The sequence below is a fragment of the Gymnogyps californianus genome, chromosome 1 (assembly GCF_018139145.2).
Source record: "Gymnogyps californianus isolate 813 chromosome 1, ASM1813914v2, whole genome shotgun sequence".
Classification (NCBI taxonomy): domain Eukaryota; kingdom Metazoa; phylum Chordata; class Aves; order Accipitriformes; family Cathartidae; genus Gymnogyps; species Gymnogyps californianus.
The window spans coordinates 26,588,830-26,610,584 of NC_059471.1; the positions used below are offsets into that span (position 1 = coordinate 26,588,830).

At 41.8% G+C, this 21,755-nt stretch overlaps 1 protein-coding gene across 1 annotated transcript in view; it reads right to left on the bottom strand.

The window, feature by feature from the left end:
* Nucleotides 1-16,044: 16,044 nt before the first annotated feature.
* The window catches only part of CCDC169 (coiled-coil domain containing 169), a 31,100-nt gene continuing 25,389 nt past the window's right edge, over nt 16,045-21,755 (bottom strand). The window contains exon 8 of the mRNA XM_050894340.1: nt 16,045-19,431. Coding sequence (XP_050750297.1) covers nt 19,329-19,431 — 103 coding nt within the window. The 3' untranslated portion in view covers nt 16,045-19,328. The remainder of the gene's footprint in view (nt 19,432-21,755) is intronic.

Sequence of the window (21,755 nt, forward strand, 5' to 3'; positions counted from 1 at the left end):
TATTATTGCTATTATTACTCGCAGCACAGTTTCTCCTGCTGATGGCAAGGGTAATCAAGGTGATGGAAACCCACACACTTAATTCTCACTCAGTATATTAAAAGATGTCAAGAGACAAGTCCTGAGCTCCTTAACTTAGATAAACCTCAACTGAAAAAAAAGGTTACCTGAACAGTAATTTACACTTAAGATTAACTTAGGCACGTAGTTGCCATTACTTTAATGAAAATTCAATAAATTTTTAAAGCTGGCTCTCAGTTTGTATTTAGGTTGGTAATGCCATGTATAAACTGAGTAAAATAAAAAAAGGTAATATTTTACCCTGCCCAGATAGCCAAACATTTAACATAACACATTTATATGATAATGTTTAAGAATTCAATTTAGCAAATTGCAAAATTTGCTTTACCCTGATAAACTCTCTCTAGATACGTACACATATTTCAAACAGTGTTCCACAGTGCTTCAAAACATTGACTGGGGAAAGATATAAGACTCTTTAAAGGTTAGTGAGAAGAGGTATTCCCTGAGGAGAACAAAGGGAGAAGGAAGGTCATTGAGAGACACTGGTGAGGCATTTTCAAACGACAAGAACTGCTGGCAGAACCAGAAGCTGCAGAATTAAGGGATCTCGTAACCTCTTACTAATGCTTACATTTTTGTGCCTAGCTCAAGCCTCAGGACAGAGACTGTGTGGTTTTGTTACCTTTTGTTTATTATTTCACTTTTACTGATTCCTTGTTGTTCAATAATTCAGGGCAAACTATACACTACACTAGAAAGTATGGCTGTAGTCCTTTCTGTGCATACCCTGTGCACGGCACGAACTCTGGTGGAGACGGTCTAACCTGTGCAGAACATTATCCCACCTTCTCCTGAGAACCCTTGCATTGTATGCGTCCATTCCTGTGCCTTGCCTGCCTGTAGAGATCTGGGCTGTGATTGCTAGATGGAAGCTGAATCTGATGGCTTCAGGACTGAGGAGCCACCCCGTCCCAGTCCCTGTGCTGTACAGCCAGTCTGCTACAGTCCCTGACCTCGGGGCCAGCCAGCAGCCAGGCTGAGCAGCGTCCCCGCTGCACACACACACACGCTGCAGACACAGCCCACCACAAACAGCTCTCACATACACATGAACAATACAAATGGTCTGATTCTGTTCTTACTTGCCAGCTAACTAGGCTCAGGCTCAAAGTTTGCCAGCAGAGCTCACACCCAGACTCACACAAACACAAATCCGGACCTATGGTCCCTCCAGTAGCCAACTCTCAGACCTCTGGGCTCCCAGTGCCTGGTCCCCAGACCTATGGTATTTCCAGTAGCTGGCTCCCAGACCTCTGATCCTGTTCTGCCTTGTAGTTCCCTGGTGTCTCACACACACAAACATACAAAAACAGAATAGAGAGCACACTCAGCCAGGAAAATAGTTATGAATAGCATTTAATAAGAAGACAGGACAGACTGCAGTGATCAGCTGCTGGGCTTGCCTAGACAAGGATACAACCAACAACTTATTTATACATAGCTGGCCCCTATTATCCACCTCTCTTCTCCATTTTCACATACTTGTTCGTTTCACATCCATCTTGGTCCCTCCTTTCCTCGCCTTTGTCCCTTCCCTTAAACATCCTATAATGTTTCACACTTTTTCACAATTCCCTTCAAGCATCCCATAAAAAGTTTTACACAATCCCACATGCCCCCTCAGATATCGCAAAATAAGTTTGCTCTTTCCCGTGATACCCATGGTAAACCCATTCCCCACCCCTTCTTCTCAGTTACAAAGTCCTGGTTGAACCTCCTCAAGGTCTTGCGTGGCTCCTTCAGTGGCCCGTCCATCAGTGATCTGAGTGCTCTGGTCTTCAGGATTGTCTCTGTTATCTCCTGTTCCTCACGGTTTGTGTATCTCTGTGTAGTTTATTTCTTCTCATGTCTCTCACCCTCGTTTTTTATGCTGAATAACCATTAACCAGATATCCCCACAAAACAGATGTCCTTCCAGGCCAGGTAGCTATACAGCCTTTACTTTCCCTGTGTCTTTTACCTTCCATATACCCTTTCATTCCACACATCCTTACACAGATTTACGACCATTAATTTTAGGCACTCAACTGATTTTTGTCTATAGTCAAAGGTGAGAGGGAAATTTCAGTGAAAAAAGCACTTGCCTCAAAACTGCATCAGTTTCTAGGAGCAACTCTCTCTCTTTCTTGTCTTGAGAGGGAATCTTAAGACTATTCTCCCAACTTAAGGAGGGATCATGTCTCTTATAGGCTGATAATTTGGATCATTTCCTGAACATGGGAAAACTAAAAAAAAAAAAACAACCGAGATTTTCTAACTAAGGTTTCTGGAGTTCACCAAAGTAATTTTTGAAACATCATTTCATGTAACAGGATTTAGTCAAGAAAAGTCTATAGCATAACAAAATAGTTACCTTCCTTGTTCAGTGTTCATAGTACAGGTCACTATGGCCTGGCAGCTGGAAATCTGACAGCATATTAATGTAGTTGATCCAGAACCCCTCCACTCTTCTTGTACATGCACAAATGGGTTTTTTCTTCCTTTTTTTTTTTCTTCACTCTTTGCAGATGCATGTCCCAAGCAGTCTTTCTCCTCCCTTGCTCACACTGGCAAGAGTTTGGAACCACTAGATTCAGACCAGCAAGATATCTGCCTTTGAGTGATGAGCAGACCTTGCATCAGTGTGAAGTAGCGTTCTCTCCATATTCTGAACCATACATTGATCGCCCCCCCAGTCCCAATGATGAGCATGGTGCATCTCTGCTTACAATTTCAGAAAAAAAGAAGAAACAAATCCCGACGAGTCAGATTTTGGCATATCCCGGACAACTGTGTCATGCTGCAGTCACAGAGTGCCTTCACTCATGAAAACCTCTGTCTTAGTAAAGCTCAACTTGCAAATATGGAGAAATGAGAAGATTCTGCTTTGTACTTCTGCATGCTTTAAAAGCTGCCTGTGAAAGGCAGGGATGAGGGCTGAAGTTAAGAAAAACAGTCATTGAGGAAAGTGGGATTCTGGCACGAAGAACTGGATCAGTGCAACCTGCACTCACCCACCACCAGAGGAAAGAGTAACTTACGGTCTTTTTAACTGCAACTGCTTTACTCCTCTTTCTGTTTTCCCACATTGCTCAGCTGCAAGCTGGCTGGCTGAGCTGATGGGAAAGTGAAGATAGGCACCTGTGTGAAGAAGAAAAGACTGCCTATAAACCAGCCATGCCAAGGTCCCCAGCAAGATCCTCAGGACAACTGACAGGCCACACCAGTGCTCAAACCATCTTCAAATTTAATTACTCCTGCTTGTTCATGAATGGAAAACAAAAGGTCACTTAAGTCAAATCTGGTTTGAGTCTCATGAAGTAGTGTTGCAAACTATCAACTTTTTATTTGACTAGGGTATTGCTAGTGACTTGCTGCAGTCTCGCACTGCCTCTCTTGTTGGCACATAGCTCCTTTGGCAGCTATGATGAGTGAAAAATCTCCCTCGGTGGCTTTTGCATGGTCATTTCTACTAAATTTCTGAGAGCCGTATTCTAGTGTGTGTTCCAGCTTGTTAGAGGAGGTGATAGATAATCCTGAGGCAGAAGTCTGGCCCCGGTTTCTGGAGAGCAAAGCACTGCACACATAAATACACAACTGTCAGAGCTGCTCGTGGGAGTACCTCCAGGTAACTCAGCAGGGTGCCAAGGGACATAGTCTCAGAGAGTATCTATGATAGATCTACATGTACTTGGTGCCTTTATAATGACATGTATAGCCACACAAACAGCACTCAGAAGACCAATGACCCAGGCTATTATAAGACTAAGAAAAATTACTCCTGACAAGGGACAGGTTATACACTTGCCAAGTTCCTCTTCTTGTGCGTGTTACATACACCTGGTGTACTGACACTCAGCAGTGAAGATGAACGACTGAGATAGAGGTCCTGAAGGACCCACACCTGTCAGGAATACCTCTGTGCCATGACATGGGCTGGTGGTGATGGAAGTCCACGCATAAGGTGCCTCTTACGAGTCTTTTCATTGCTTTGAAGTGTTTTTGCAGTGTAACCATGGGAAAAAAATCATTTAAGCACAGGGAAGTATTTTTAGGCAGGGTGTACAATATTGTAAAGCATCCTAGAAGGAGTTCAGAGTGCCTGAGAAATCCTATCTTGAATATACCTTGTATAACCAGATAGTGCCTGAAGAATTAATATAACATCATCTTCCCCCTTTATTTACTGCAGGAGATCAAACAGCTGTTCATGGTAATAATTTAATTTGTTCTCTAGTTAAAATAATTAGAAGAATCTATATTCCCCTTGAAAGCAGGCTGTGTTGCAGTAGTTGCTTAATGCATTAACAACACTCACCATCTTGGCTTCTGGTAGGAAGAAAGCAGCATGAGCTCTTCCCAAGGAACACAGCCCCATTTCACTTCATGTGGCCTGGCTTTGTACCACAGGGGAGGAGTTCATAGACAAAACTGTTATGTTCCTTGAAAACTAATGTTCATAGACGTTGTACAGTACAACATTTGGATTGACTAGTTATTGGTAATATTTTCTTTAATTCATACAGGCATAAGTCTTAAAATTGAGGAGATGCATCAGAAAGCAAAGTGAGTCCACTGTTTAAAAAAAAAGTAAACATTTACCCTCTAGAAGAATTGCTCGTTGCTTGTCTTTTACTTTGCTTCCATGTATTTTACTGCTTTTCCCCTACTCAGCATGATCAGATTTTTCAAGTTAAATCAACTTAAATATATTGCTTCCTCTTCTATGTCTTTTACAAAGCAGACACTAACATTGAAACATTCATCTGTAGTGTTTGCTCTTTACTCTTTTCATTATTAAATAATGGAATTGTAAAACCAGCATTTAGAAACTTCGTAAAAATAACAGCCATATCAATTACGAGTTTGAAAATACTTTATCCTTCATTTTACGTGCTCCATAATGCAGTGACAAATCACAATCTATCAGTGGGAGACCTTTCACTGTGATTTCCCCCCCCCGAAGTCTTGCATATTGGAAGTTATTTAAGGTGCATTGCCTCTTTTCCCTGCCAAGACGTGGTGAAGTTTCAAACCAGCCCTGCTGATTTACATGGCAGTTCTGTAAGGAACTCTGCAGTGGCAGTCATGGTGTTTTGTTCGCGGGCATACATTTCCTGCTAACTCATTACTGGCAATTTGAAAATGCCTTGAAAGAAGACAGGCCTCTCCTTTCGTCCTTCCAAAAGCTGGGGGAGAAAGAGTGTGTACTATCATTACAGTCATGCAGTTTTTCTTCCTATGTAGCTAAATGTCGGCCTTTTAAAAATCTGGCTTAAAGATTCATTTTAACAACGCGCGTCAACGGCAGATTCTCAGGTGAGCTGGATGGTGTGGAAAAGTAGATGTAAAATAGTGACTTACAGACATAAAAACAGGGAGAGCATGAAGCTCAGAAACCACACTTCTGTGTTAATCACAAATGGGCTTCAAGAAAAGTTTAGAGTTTAATCTCTTTGTACTTTTGGTCTATTTTTGTTCTGGAATGAGGGAAAAGTTGGTTTCACCTTTCAGTTCTTATGCAACAGAACAAATTTAGAAAAATGTTTACATTTCTTCCTGAAGGTTTTTGCTCTGACTATGGCTATTATAAAAGTGCTATAACAACAAGAGCTTAGAAAAAAACGTTTCGTTTCCCCTACATTGTGCAAATGACAGCACTGTGTGCATATCCAGTCCCCTCTGCCAGCACAACTCAGTGAGTTTTAAGCTGAATAAGAGGCCCTTTACAACTCAGTTGGTTCTCCTTGCTTAATAACCACATTCTCCTAAAACTACCCATTTATCTCTCTGATGAAAAAAAAAAATTTTTTTCAAAGAAAAAAAGAGAAGCAAAGAGATGGAGGGAAGCATGGACCACGGGCAAGGTTAGTTCACTTGCCAGCTCTTTGAAGGAGGAAGCAGAAGGCAGCAAAAGCAGAGCTGTGTCATATAATTTTTTGTTGTTTCCTCTGCTTTTCAAAGTGCCTTGGCTATTTGATCTCCAGCAGATAGGTGCTGTAGTCATTTTTCAGCAAGAGGCTTATCTTTATATGCCACTTTTAGAACTATATTTCATAGTGAATGGCAAGACAAACTTTCCCTACTGATCTTCAAAACAACTTGCAAGCAAAATGGCAAGCTATCACAGTATCATTCTCTTAATTTCTCTTTCTGAGGCTCACTTTTACATATCTTGGTTTTTTGATCATGCTCTCTCAATGAATGTCAGTGCTACTTGACCTTTAAATGTCAAAATCCATTAGAATGGCATTTACTGTGAACTCTGCAGCCATACACCATATGTGAATGGCTAATGCACATAAGAATCAAGAGATATATTTCATGATGCATAGCTAGGCTTATGAATTCATTTTATTATTCCTATCACTTCCCCACCCCCATGAAAATAAATTTTCAACTAGCTACTGCTATTTTAAGAGGAGACTAGGGAGAGTATATACCGGCAAGCTGATTGACATAAGTCAGCTAACTCTTCCAGCTAAAGGTCTGAGTCTGCAAGCTGTTTCTTGTGGGTGGATCTCTGTGCTTAGATTGAGAAACCTGCAGAATTTAAAGTGAAATCAGCTATAGCTAAGCTACAAGGCATAAAGTCTTCCTTTAAGTTCTTCAAGGAAGAACCACTTACAAAGTAAAGTCACTTTGCATGTTATTATCACCACTTCCCATTTGCTCCTGAGCAGTTTTAACACACAAATATTCTGTATTTTAATTTTTTGTGTTTGTCTCACATTGGGCAACAAGAAGAGGCTTCTTTCACTGCATCTACCTGGATGAAAACTGAAATCTGAACCAAATATTCCAGCTTTTTCCTTGAAAAATTATGGGGAAAGGCAGAGCAGGGGAGCCAGTCATGAAGAGGGAACTGAAAATATTCCCAGTACAGTCAACAGTTTTATTCAGGCTCATCTCTCTAACCCAAAGCTATTTGGCAATGATTCAGTCATAATAGATGTTCTGTACCCATTTCAGCTAGGACAAAATAGCAGATTTTTTCCAATTCTCATGCCAGTAAAAAAAAAAGAAGATAAAAGGTCCCCTTCCTCCATTAATTTCTGAAGCAGAACGTGACAGATTTTGAAGCCATTTATTCAAAATTATGCCCATGGCATGCTGCAGAAAAGAGTAAGGATTTCCACTTGTAGCTGTCCTTTTGCTTGCAAAGGTGGACTGGCCTATTTTACCCACTGGAAGGTCTTTCTGCCCGCAGAGAAGAGGTTTAGCCTTCAGGAAGGGAGAATGAAAAATACTGATTATCTTGCCAGTATTTCTCTCACTCACTTGGTCTAGACTGGTAGAAATGGCTGTCACAAAGAAACAGGATCAGGGCTCTGCTGTGCTGCAGAAGCAGTCCACGACCTGCACAGCCTGCAGGAAACTAGTTGTTGTAGAAATTTGAGTATAACATCTTGCTGGGTGGCTGGGTAAACTCAAATAATCCCATTTTTTGCTGTACAAAAACTGCAAGCATGCACGATTTCCACCATTATTCAATTTTCTTGTTTCATATTTCTGAGGTAGAAGGCACAGACTCATTCGTAGGTTTTCACCGGTGATGCCTGTCACATTGAGATGGAGACACCTCTAGAACATGACAGAATTATAGTGCTTACAACACCCACAGGAAACAGTTGTTATCCCACAGGCAAGTGAGAAATTGAGTCATCGTATCATCATCATCATCTCCTACAGCCCAGTCGAGTGTCCTAATTATAACATCATTCCCTATTCAGAATCATCTAAGTAAAATGAAGCCTTAAAGGTAAGTACCTCCGTAGTATTGTGTAGCCTTGCCGGCACAAGCAGTTGTCTCACATTTGAATTACGAACATCTAGGCTAGATCACGACCTGCAGGATGACCTCAGGAGGTACTGTAGGCCAAAGCAAGGGCTGTTCAATATTCATCTGATTAAGTGCTTTATCCTGAAGTAAACAGAGCATGGCCATCACTGGGAACTTTCCACCCAGCCATGCAGAGCTCCCTCCCTTGTGTTCACTAGTACACATACTGACCCAGCTTTACAGAGGTTTACTGAGCTTTCCTCCCAATCAAAGGAGCTAATTTGATCACTTAATGGCCTTTAGAAAGCAAATTTAAAAGTAATCATCTATTCTTAGCTGAACCACTTCTCCTTTCAAAAATGTTTTCCCACGAGCTCAGCTCAGATGAATGGGATGTTGTCCACAGAGCTGTACGGCTTGCCTGCAACTTCCACCCACCGTTGTGAAGAAGGTACCTGGCAGTTAAAGGTACAATACACGAAAAAGAAAGAAAATCCTTATAATACAAACCCAAGAAAATCCTCTTTCAGTTAGGTAACTGTCACCTGAGAACAAAATTACAGGTATTGCAGATTTTTGTGGTTTGTCATATATTAGCCTCAAGTTTTCTCATACGGTGCAAATCTCCTCCAAGCGGGCAGGCATGCCGCACGTGCACTCCCTGCCGAGCGCCATTGCACTGGGAACACTGGTAATGGTGATGGCGATAGGTACTCACAGAAAGCAATACCTGTATTCCTCTGTGCTGAAAACAGCGCTTTCAGCAGCTGAAATGGTGCCTTCTACCTGAAAATTCAAAGACAAAACCAAGACTCATAAACAGAATACAAGTCATTAAAAGTCATCAAAAACCTTTGGTATGAAGTATTTCCCACAGATTTCTTATTGTGGTTTTTTTGTTGAAAGTAAAATACATGTATTTATTAGAACAATAAGCATCAACATTTGGCAGTATGTTCCCATTTTTTTCCATAGCAAATAGTGTCCTTATTCCAGGGAAGCTGCAATCTTAGACGTGGCACATGTCCTCTAGACTGACTTTGATTTCCTACCTTTTCTACCAGAAAACTCAAGCAGCTTTTCTCAAAAACCTATCTGCATTTCTCAGGTTTGTGATTCCACCACCCAGTTAAGAGCCAGGTGCCTCAAAGTAACTTTAGCATGCAACTATGAGATTAGCACCTTTAATGCTTTCACCACAGTCTTGGTTTAAAACTGCAGGACAAGATGTGTACAAAAAGAAAAGGCTTATTTGATAACAGTGTCATACCTGGAGAGAAAATCTTCTGGTATTCCTGCGCATACTGAAGCAGCCTAAACTTATCATTCCCAAGAGTCACCAGCTTGACTAATCAGCTCTGGACAGAATACTTTCGATATCAGTGCTTTGTTAAAATTGTCAAAATCACAACTTCAGGCTCTTTAATATCAGTTGTGTTTAAGGTCAGCGAAAAAGCAGAAGAGGGCGACTGACCTGTTATATTTAAAGTAATGCTTCATAGGCAACAACAAAGAGAAAGAACTAACCTGGTAAGAGCATCACTCCCAGAGAGGTACGTATTAGAACTGTTGATTTGCCTGGGAGAGGGTGAAAAGGTTACACAAAACCTCTTCAGCATTCCTTATTAAGGAGACCTTTTCCTTTCACTTCATTATGATTACTCTCAGTCTTCTTGTACACATACATTTCATAACATCAAATGGTATTTAAAAAAAACCAACCAAACCTATTTTATTTAACCATTCCAGCAGAGCATTGTCAGTTTGTCAAACATCAGTGAATTCTGGATGCGGAAAACGCGTATGTTGTGATGTACATGCAATGACATCAGTGAAGCATTTATTTCTGCACTGTAGAAAACGCTATTAACAAGAAACCATCAAAAGGCTGAACTGTTCCAAAGACATCTGAGGGATCTGAAATGGAGTACAGCACAGAATTTTCTGGTTAAGCTGCATTTCATCATGAAGTGGCCAGTAACTGAAACAGAAGCTCTCCCCAGAAATAGCTTGCCTACTTGGTTTGGATAAGATAAAGCAGAGTTGACAGGAGCTCTCCACCGATCCTGGTCATCATCCTGATGACTGGACTACTGGCTGGCTGGCTTAGGCTTCCCCCCATTCAGCACCCAAGTGCTGCAAATCTCATCCTTCGATTTCTAACTTTTCCCATTTAATGTACAGAGAGCATCAGTGGCAGATTCCCTTTCTGGAACCTAACTTTCAAGCCCTATATAATTTGGGCCCTCTTTAAATCTACTGTGTAAAGTCCTTTGAAAATCTGGCACTTAACGTAAACCTTAACAACACATTCTGTATTATTTTCTGTTTCACCCTCTTTTTAAGGGTCCAGGAATCCACTGGATACTGTTAGACAGCCTTTGCACAGATATATTGGGCAAGTACCTCAGCTATGCTTACACTCCACGGCTCAAAAGGAATGCCAAAAGCATGCACGTTTACTTTAGAGCATCTTCTCTCTTTTTTCTTTATATGAGAATTCAACCAGTCCATTAAACTTGTTAAGCTTTATCTTTGCAAGTAAATAAATTATGCCCTCAGCAAGCCTCTTTTCTTCTGTAGCAGAAGTATCTTCCTTGCCTCTGAGCACAATTTTAGATTTAAAATAGTCTCTCAAAGGTATTTCTTAAGTAAACCTTTCAAAGGCTTTTATAGGGTAACCTTCCTCCTCTCCCCCTGCTTTGTACCAATGCTTGTTTTAAATTGAAGTTTATATGAAGTTTGATACTACAATGTTTTTATAGAAATACTGAACTTTCCCTCAAAATAACTCAAGCCAAAGCTTGTATGGACCAGTTTTGTCCTTCATTGCATAAATCTATTATTTGGATTTTAGGGGGGATTGCTTTGGGTTGGGTTTTTTTTTGTTGGTGGTGGGGGTTTTTTTGCACATCATCAGAGCTTTGGCTGGGAAAGCAGCAGGGTGCTGTTTGTCCTCTGTAGTGTTAGCATGTTCTTTTTTCCATTTTCTGTATCTTTGCGCACAGACCGTTCTTTCTTTCCTCCTTGGAAATGCCATGGGCACTGCTCCTAAATGATAGTTCCCTGAGACCAGACAAGTAGTCCATAGAGCCATACGAAGTAGTAAAATTGAAGTAATTTCCAGTTAAAGTTGATGGTGAGAGGAGAGAGGGCAGACAGTTCAAAAAGGGCATAGCAGGCACCGCTGCAGCCAGCGCTGGCATTAGGAAACAGATGGTGCTGGGAAATTACCAGGCCAGAAAATAATAATTGAACTCTTCTATGGCTTAGGTTTGCAGGTGACCAACTTTAATAAAACGAGCTGAAGGAATAAGTTTGCAGTACTGTAAAATGCTACAGTGAGAAAGTATGTATGTGCTGCAGATACCAGAGAACAGAAGAACAAGCAAATAAAGCAATGAAGTAGGCAGGGGAGACTACTAGGAGGAGCGAGACAGGTATTTTTGCCAAGGGTTTTGGAATATCTGCCATGAAAACTGCTGCAACTCCCCCCACCGAATGCCAGCCCAGGGGGACAGTGTGAAATGCCAGATCTCTGCAGAGGCTTTAGCACAAGTTCACATCTCTTCCACCTCTGTATTCTTCTTAGCCTTTTCAGGAAATGCTAATTGCAATGATGTCCACATAGCGATAAAATAAGCCAACAATGGAGAATGCTCTGCTATTCTGAATCACGAGATACTGTCAAACGCTGATATCTAACATTAAAAGCATGCGTGTTGCTATAATTGTTGGATTTTCTCCTAATCATCCCACCTCCAAAATGTGTGGCTTCAAGTTACGTGCGAGATCTTAACACGAAGGCTGGGGGGGCCGGCGGGAGGACACAGTAAGTGCATGAACCCACCACCGTAAGGTAACTCGTACACCCGTGCCATGTGCTAAAACTGTAAACCCTGGACTGCCAGTAACAATCTGGGGCATGATAATCCCTTAATGAGCAACAGCAGGTGCTAAAGTGCTTAAAGTAAATCACTCCTGCATTTTAGCGAGTTGTTATTTATGTCATCGCTATCAACAAGTGCAAATCTGACAAGACGGGTGGCAGCCAGTGACCTCTGCTACTGAGGGCTGGGAGCTGCAGGAGATCCCCGGACAGGCAGGGCAGGCAGGGCAGGGCAGGGCAGGGCCTGGCAGGCAGGGCAGGGCAGTGCAGGCAGGGCGCGTCCCACCACCCCAGCCAGGAGCAGGGCAGGTCGGGGGGCACCGGGGGCAGCTCCAGCCCCAGGCATCGGGCACCTCCCTGGGGACGCGGACAGCCGAGGCTGGGACAGGACATCTGCCCGCAAGTGGGGTTGAGGATCAGGCCCGGTGAGGGGAACCAGGGTCAGACCCAGCCCAGGATGGCCAAGGCATCAAAGCGTAGCCAAGGAATTTGAGTGTGGTTTTGTAATATCAAGTTTTTGGTCTTCTAATTTTGATTAGAAGTTGGAAAGGGGTGTTTTTTCTGTCTCCAGCAAGCCTTTTGTTGATTCAGATTGTTAGGAATTCCCATTACTTGTCCAGTTTAGCACGTCTGTGGGTACACCCAGAAACACCAGCCACTGGAGAGGTGTTCATACAAATTATGAAACATTAGCCAAGGCAGCACAGCACAACACAGTAAGTTTCCAGACTTGGTGCTTCACTGCAGATATCCGGAGCAGAAAACACAGCACAGACGTATGGTCTTCCGCTCCTCTCCTCTCCTCACGAGCCACGCGAAGGACACGTGGTTCTCGCAGTCCTCCAAGCCAGGATGGCCACGGCGGCACAGGAGCGGCATCCATCCTCGCTGCTCAGGTGCTGATGAGAGACCAAAGGCTTGGCCTGAGACGTGATTTCTGATGGCAGTCGAAGGCAAGGCGGATGATTTCATCCAAACATTTTAAGTGTATTTGGACAAATTATTCTTGCCCTAGAAATATATTATACTAATGAAGTTAAACTGTCAGCCATTGCAGGCCTGGCTGGAATTGCAAACTATTTTAATCCTCCAAGAATACATTTGCCCAGCCAATAATTTGACTTGTCATTAGTAAACTCCTAGCTCAGCTTTTTAAGAGACAGGAACTCACAAAAAAGTATCGATCTCTAGGTTATTGATTCCTATAACGATTGCATCAGATTTCTTCTAAGGTCTGTAGCAAATTGATCTATGGGCTATATTTTCCCACCTGTATATTGGAGGTCCATAGGCTTTAGGGAGGGCTTTTTAGAATAATGCAGCAGCTTGTTGCTTTGATTTCAAAAGAGCATGGAACTTGCCAAATCTCTTCAAAGAGAAGGAAAAAAAAAGGTAATTTGTCCTTGTAAGTGCTGATGTAACACGAGAATAGATCTGTGGGCATTGTAAACATGGTGCTTAAAGAACAGGTCCTCTGTTGTGTGCTGGGCTGCTCCAAGAGGAAAAGACCAACCCAAAGGAGAGTCAAATTGCAGCTCAGTATTTCTTCTTGGCTCAGACTCTCTACTGATCTTGGGTGTCAGTCTCCCTAACCAGAGCAAGAAAAACAGACACATTTTCAAGAACAGGATTCAACCTACCTAGCTACACGCTAGACAGGTTATTCTGAATTTGTCATCCTATATTCTCTTTCTAGTCAGTGGAGAGAAATCCAGTAGATGTGTCATCTGATCCATTTTAAGCACCTTTGTTAGAATGAGAGGAACTGCTCTCTGAAGGCGTCTATTTCCTTCCATTGACTACACATGGAGTATGCAGTGATTAGCTCAGACTTAGATGTATGACTTTTAAGCCCCAAGCTGAGACAGATGATTCCCACGCTTACACTTCCTTCTTTTCCTCTTCTGCTCTTTAAGATGTCTCAGTATCCTATTCCTAATCAGCACAGGACGAGGCAAGGGGGCGCACCCTTGTTGCTTCATCCTTCCCCCAAAATAACCCTTCAGCTGTGCACGATTTCTCTGCTCCCCAGCCGACGTTGCTCCGGATGATGTTACACCACATCATTCCGTAGCAGATTCCCCGCAAGACACTTGCTGGTTGCGAGGAGGGCTCAGACAGCTGCAGGAGGAAGCGCCTGTCCTACAGCGTGGTGGGAGAGCAAGGCGTGTCCTCGGCCACACCTCGCAAGGGGTCCTGCTCTTTTCATGGCTGACATTTTTGCCTTTGACAAGATTCGCACAGCAACTGGTGACACTGCTGGGCTGTGTCCGTCGGGAAATACCCCGACATGAATCTTTGCTGGTAATTCTTTTGAGTAAGATGCAGCAGCCACAGCTGTTAAGTGTCTGCACCAACATAGCACCAAAAATATTCATTTTCATTGTAAGACAAAAGAAAACCCATTTGATTTAGGTCAGGCTTACTTAGGCTCATTGTGTTTTTAACAGTTGGCTTCCTTCCAGCGCTGATGTATTTATCTTCATATCACTTTTCAGCACCAGAAACATACTATTCTCCCCACTTTACAGATGGGTTCCTGAAGCAGAGTTCATCTTCTCCCAGGCAACAAAGGGAGGGGTGAGGAAGTTACATGGGAACCAGAGCGTAGGAACTTTACCAGCCTGGAAATGAAGCTCTGCTGCTTCCGTCAGGGAAGACAGCACCAAGGAAGTCTTTGATATGGAATCCTGATGGAGTAGCGGCGACCCTCAAACATGGGCCAGGCCGCAGCAACAGAGCGCTCCTAGCTGCAAAATTTGAAGAAACTGCATTGCCTACACCTGGAAGCCCAGCTCTAACTCCGAGTTAGGAACTGCCCAAGTATCGGTGGGCACGAGCACAAGCAGCTGATTCGCCTCCCCTAGCTAGGTGCACTGAAGCATCCGCAACAAGTCAGTACTGTGTTCTCAGCCCTGTTTTGTCCCTGGTTATAACGGGCAAAGGAACTTCAGCTGGGGGTAGTCCCCCTCAAATAATCTGCCTTTCTAGAGGGAGAACTGGAGATGCTCAAAACGGTCCTGTGCTAAGGGGAGCAGACTACTGTCCTCCTCAGTCCTCAGCTCTATACTGGGGGGGGGCAGAGTGCACCTCCTGTTACCGTGTTACTACCATCAGGCATACATCTCTCTTCCCGTTGCTATCAGGTGATGTGCCAACCATGGAAAGGATGTCCAAGAGCTTGGTAAAGAGCGTCACAAGCACCACAGGAAATTTCTATAAAATGGTGGCAAGGGTACAGCTAAGCCAGCTAGCTGTTACCTGTTCTGCCAGCCAGAGGACACAGAACACACCTTGGTTCTCCTTCATGAGAAAACTTGTGGAGTCTTGACAGTCTTTTTAAGAGGATGCTGCCAGCTACAGAGAGCATGCCACATGGAGGACGGGACAGTGGTGGAAGCCACCTGTGTGACGGGCAGCGCCCAGGACGGGTTCAGAGGTTAAACCCGTTCCAACAGCTCGGCTGTTGGTGGTTCTTGCTGAAAGGACCGCAGGGCCTGGGTGAGCCCGTTCTGTGGAGTGCTGCACCCGTTTGCACACAGAGCCATAGGGAAAGCCTGGTCCCATCTGCACGCTGCTCCTGTAGACGTGAGAGACTCATTTGGGCTCTGTGTCGTTCTTGGTCAGTAGTTTATGGCACAGACGAGTGAAGTGCAGGAGAACTGCATTCTAAGCTATAACCTACAAGGAACTACATACAATGTTTGTATCTTTGGAAGAGAGGGTTGAACTGATCTGCCAAGTTAAATGACATACTGCCACCTTTGAAAAGCCTCATTATCCGGCCTAGAGCTGTCTGCCATTAGCGTGACACCTGTATGTAAAGAGATAAAACTGTTGCCAATAGCTGTGATTTTCGTCCATGCACTTTACTTCTGCTTCCAACCAGAGTTAGTTCAAATTACTGTTTACGTTTGACACCAGTCTGGCAGCAACAGCAGAAGCTTAATAACACAGAGGTTCGTTTATTTACTTATTTATTTGCTTGCTACTGTGTCTGCATCACATTTCTAAAAATGCCTGCGCAGCACCTTCCACTACTGGAAATGTATTAAGACTAAATTATGCATCTCATCTTTACCAGTGGAGATGGAATATCATAGGAATCAGGGAAGCTGTGAACTGTACCACCTAGTCAGTTATTTATATGCAGAGCCCATTAAACAAAGTATTTAAGCAATGAAATATCTTGCTTATTGTTAATAATACCCTGAATATGAGGAAGCTCATCACCCAAGTTCTCTGGAGTCTGTGGTTATGCTGCATAATTACATAACAATCAACCACACAGTCAATGCCTATTCAGTAAACATTTTAATTTTATTCTGTCATAGAGGAAAACAGTGGTGCTATACAGATTTATTAAAAAGAAAAATCACGACTCAATACTCTCTTAAATCACGAGACTTAAAAAATAAAAGTTTTTTTGGGAAATAAGAAATGTTTGCTTACCAGCATTTGAGTTTTTTAATTCATATTTTCCAGTAACAACATGGGTAAATACTTAAAATGCCATAGTTCCCTCAAAATCATGACTCATCTGAAATCAGTGGAGTTACATGAGTAATCACGTAAAGGAAGCATACTCTCAAGTCCCAAGAGTTAGGATATCAAATTTCTCGGTCCATCAATTAAAGGCACTTACCCATTACAACCAGTGTATCTGGAATCCCAATTACATTCTGTGCTGCAGGAAGAAGTTTGGCCAGATTCAAACCTTCAGCTCTAATCCTACCTTCCTCTGACGTTTCGCTCCCTTCACTCACTGACCACAACTGTCAGCAATTCCATTTCCCATTTTTGGCTTCAGATTCGTCCAGTTTAGAATACGACACACAGAGACTTTAGAGGAGACAGAATTTACCTTGCAACAGTTAGCAACATTACAAAAGATCACCCTGTCATGAAATCAGGGAAAAACCAGACATCACTACACTCCCATCTCTACTTTAAATAAACCTAGCTCTGTGATTCAGTCTTCTGTGCCTAAAATAATAGTACATACTCTGCTTTGAAGGATTAATTACTCCTAAATGTGCTGAAATATTCATATAGAAGATATTGTATAAAGACATGTAACTAACTGTTCATTGCTGCAAATGTAAACAAAGCCTATTTCACAGCACAGTATAGCAGTAGTGAGAAAAGTCCGTGCAAGATAAAGCCAGGAATTTCAAAACACTCATCCATCCAAAACCGCCAAATCAAAGCAAACCAAAAATTCCAACATGGTTTGGGAAAGCTAGCAGTGTAAAAGTTTTATTCAAGTCCAAAGAAATAACACAACACTTCTGAAACTAAAAACTATCTTTTTGCTGTTGCGAAGAAACTTGAGTCATCAAACTTAATCATCAGGGTGCCCTTGTTTTCAGAAAGGCGGGAGGAAAATGAAATGCCAAGTAATTCAAAGAGTAAGAGTACAGAACTATAACCATTTTGCACAGCAAACATTACAGCTCGACACACAATTAGAATGGTCAAACACATGTTTTAGGGCTTAATTATCATGCTACTGAGTTTCAGAGCCTGAGATTGCTCTTGGCAAGCTGAAACAGGGACTAAGTAGGACATAGTCTGCTCCTCTCCTCAGGTCATTACTGTACCAAACTGTACCAATAAATGTCTCTTTTTAGGCTTCAAAAAAAATGTCTCTTTTTAAGTCCTCATAGAGGACTACCCATGAGGGAAGCATCCAAGTCTCCTGCTGCAAATAAATGCCGTTCTGCCACATTTGTGCAATGTTTCCAGTTATTTTGAGGTGCTACAGGGACGGGACTTGAGTGCATTGACTAACATCTGATTCAGAGACAGCAGCAGTAAATGTCTGCTGCATGAATCCAAGAACTGGATATTCTTCACTACTGCAGATGTCCCTTGTCTTTTCTGCCAAAAGGACCATTATGGTGATTTTCTCCCTCTCCTTCTCCACAATGACAAATGCCAGCACAATCAAAATTTGGAAATTTTCCATGTGAAAAACAGCAACAGAAGAGTGCTAACCTAATCAGCTGTGCTATGCTTTCAACTGTGACTGTAAGGAAAAAACTGGCCAGGCAGACCGCCCTGCTTATGAAAGAATGATACCAGGTGCACCATGGGAACATAAGAAATATCTGTAATAAATCTCATACTATGTAAGAGAAAAAAATGGGGTTTCCATACTGAATACGCTGTACAATACTGCAGGTCTTCTTTCTCCGCATTTTAGAATGACATCACTGATCTTTTTGTATGAGTTTAATTACAGCCTCACTTTAATGCTGCCAGTAATAAGGAACTATTAGTACTGCTCTTAAAGAGGCAAAAAGCTTTATTAGATACTGCAAAGAGCTAGGGATGCTCTTAAAAATAAAGGGCAGTCAATCAATCACATTTGCTCTGCCAAGAGCTTTTAAGATGTAACCCAGAGGCTTGAAGCTTCATTACCAAAACATTTTTCCTGTTGCCACTTAAAAAAATTCTGCTGAAGTTTAATGACTAAAATGTAGGTAATGATACTGCAACAATAATTGCATGCTTAAGAATGAAAATACACAGTAGTTCTACTTTCATTGAAGAGATGACTTTAAAGACTGGCACTATTCTGGACCCTAAAAATACATGGATCACTGCCACTGGAGAATACATAGAGATTTTTATGGAACCCAGACTGTGCATACAAAGGTTCATCTGAGAGTTCAAATTTCAAATAGCAACATACCAATGTCAGGAAACATAATGTGTATATAGTGTTTACAAGAAACAATCCCTCCACAAGATAGGCTCTGAAGAATCCTTAATAAAAAGAGCTCAATTTTTCTTTCATTTCTACCCATTACTAGTGCCTAAAGTAGCTGGAAATGGTGCTGTGCTTCTAAACCATGCAGACAGAAAGTGGTGGTCAACACAGGATCTGTGGCAAGCCAACTTTTAAAAAGTTAGATTTGCAGGTGTTTTGTCTTCTCTGCTAGAGTAAGAAAGCTCATGGAATATATAACAACTTTAAACTGTAAAGGGACTGTACTGTATGGTATCATGTAAGAAATCAGACTGGCTAGTAAACTATGCTGTCGGTCTTTTTAAAAGCCAAATGAAAGGCATGTTCAGCTGTACCAACATCAGACTACTTCAGAGTCTCTCTTTGCTGCCTCTACTGAATGGGGATGCCCTTGGATGGAATTTTATCTGAGATTTACTGTTTTGGGTGGTGAGATAATACTTCAGGTTACATCAGTCTGCCTTCTCCTTCTTGGTTGAGAGGTCAAAAATGCTAGAGGCTTGTTTGTTTTCAACGGTTGCTGTGCAGTCAGAGTTCAAGGATCTACCTAGTGTATAAAGACATTAAATGTTCTCCAAGGCTTCCAGCTCCCTGACACCCAGAATCACTGATGAGAACCAGAATGGAAAGCGTCAGAGATCACCAGAACAAAGATGGCAACTACAAGAACAATTCCATTAGGCAGAGGAACACTTACATTAAGGCTGCCAAGAAGACATGCCAATCTGGGTTGGGTATTATAATAAGGCACAAATACATTCATTTTCAATTTAGAAACTTTCAGTTAAATTAAATTTTTAAAAAAGCGATTGGAAGTTCTTGCCATTAATATTAAATCAGTGCTTTAGTTTTGGAAGCCCCTTCACTCCTACAGTCTTTTTAATCGATCCTTTTTGAGGATTAACCATCTTCGGGTTTCTTGGAACACTGTATCTCCCTCTGAAATAAAATGGGTGAAGTTAGTCATCAAGTGTCACATTCCCTGTAAGCTTTAACTGCTAGAAATTTGCATGCTTTTTATATTTGCATAACTGATTACTATTGTGAATTAATAAACCTGAGAGAGGAAAAAACAAGTATATTTCTGGGTCTGCAGGCTAGCAGAGCATCTGATTATTCTGCACACAAACTCAATCCTCATCTCATGATTCCTGACTACTTCCTGTTACCTAAATGATTGCATTTCAAGAACATGAACAGAATACTAAACATTTGCACAAAGAGAACGATAACTGGCTAAGGAGACATTTTCATCAGTTACATAATCCCCGTTAGGAAATGGAAAAACACTTCATGTGGATGTAGTTACAGTTCTCTGCCGGTATTCCACTCTGGAGACCCATGCTCTTGAGCCCATGATCTTACATAGGAAATGCTGCCAGCAGACTTCTGAAGTGGTACTCATCATGGATACATACACCACCCACATGAAACCTACTAGAGCTGTTTTCATCTTGATCTTCTAAGAGAAATCAGTGGGAATGTAAACAAATCTCCAGGGGTGGAATGGTGATTCCACAAACTGGAAGGGTCATTCTCATGATCAGGCAGCATGCATGTCTACTCTTATGCAATGTACCTTTTTTTCTCTCCCTGTTCATTACTATAGTGGACAGACAGCACTTTACATACTCTAACGACAATATACAGGTTTCAATGTCTTTCTCAAGTAAAGGCATTCTGAAGGAAAATACATCACAACATCACATCATTATATTTATGATGATAGCCAGAGAAATATTTTGTTATGTGGTAGAAGCTGTGATGACATGATCTGTGCAAGTTTCAAATTTCTCGGCAAACAGCCACCAAAGTTGTCCCTAGGGCTCCCTAGTCTTCTTGAGATTGACACATCCTTTGTTCCAGCTCTTACAAGCAGTCATGGTCTTGAAGGGAGAGCTGCCCCCACAGAGATATAGAGCTACTTCTACTCAGAGCTTGGAAGATCAGAACCCAAGGCCCCAGTTTGCTCAATAATCAATTGATTATTCAAATTCAAATCAATCGATTACTCAAAATCAATCGATTAATCTGTAGATCACTGTAGAGCTGGACCAAGCAGACAGCGTACGTCTGTGTGGAATTCTGCAGGCAGCAAAACCTCTTTCCGCTCAAAACCAGCTGGACTTACGGACTTAGAAGCCAGGTAGCTGCAACCAGTGCAGTGTTGAAACTGAGCTAATAAGCCCTGCTATATGCCTCAGTATAACAGTAAGGGCTCAGAATGACTTTAAATTGGCTGCTCAGATTGCATCAGAGACATAAGTCATCAAGACATCCATGTTTTTCCCAGTTGTCAGCTAGCCCATCTTCTTCTTGTCCTGTGAAATACCATAAAAAGGACCTCTACTGAACTTGGCTTCTGTGTTTGGATGGCCAGGAAACTGAACGCATCAACAATCAGTGTTCACAACTACTACTCAAAAATATTTCAGTGTTGCTTTAATATACAGGTTGTGTTTTCCATACCTGTACCTATAGTTAAAACAAACATTAAGCATAGTTTCTTAGTATGGTTTGAAATCCAATGAAGGCAGGCATTTTCTGAAAGACCAACAGAAGTGAGATGAGAACTCTGGACAGAAAATTTTCAAATTATTCTCAAGAACACGTTTATTTTCAATCATGTCGGTCTTCTCTTATTTGAATGAAATTATTTCTCATTAATGTCAGCTTGAACAAACAACCTTCAGGCTGTAAATCAAAACATAATTAAAAAGGAATAATATAACAATGGCGGTGTTAACCTTGTGATGATCAAGGGGTGCTTACATTCTAGTATTTCCTCAAAATACAAACTATGCCAAATCTCCACTCTTATCTCCATGTTGCCAACTAAGACCACTAAGTCACTGGTTATAAAAGCCAATGCTTTGCAAACTGGGTCCTTTGCTACTAAGGGCAATTTAAAAGATGAACTGTTCCCTTCATGTGCGTAAAGTACTTTGAAAAGTTAAAAAAAAAATCCTCCGAGGGAAAATGGGTTGAAAGGGGATATTTTGTTACAATATGCGTCTTCTGAGACCAGCAATTACAGGACACTATTTTCTTTTACACTATTTTCTTTTGTCTGATATAAAGAAAATTACAGAAACACAGTTACATAATTTCAGGGTAAGAAACGGCCTACTAAAATAAATTACAAAAAAACCCCAACATAATCACAGATCAGTGCTAACCCTCAGCAAATCTCAATATCTGGCTGATGATATTTAATCTCCCAGCAGAGACAGTGAATTCTCCTACTTCTAGCTTCCTGACCT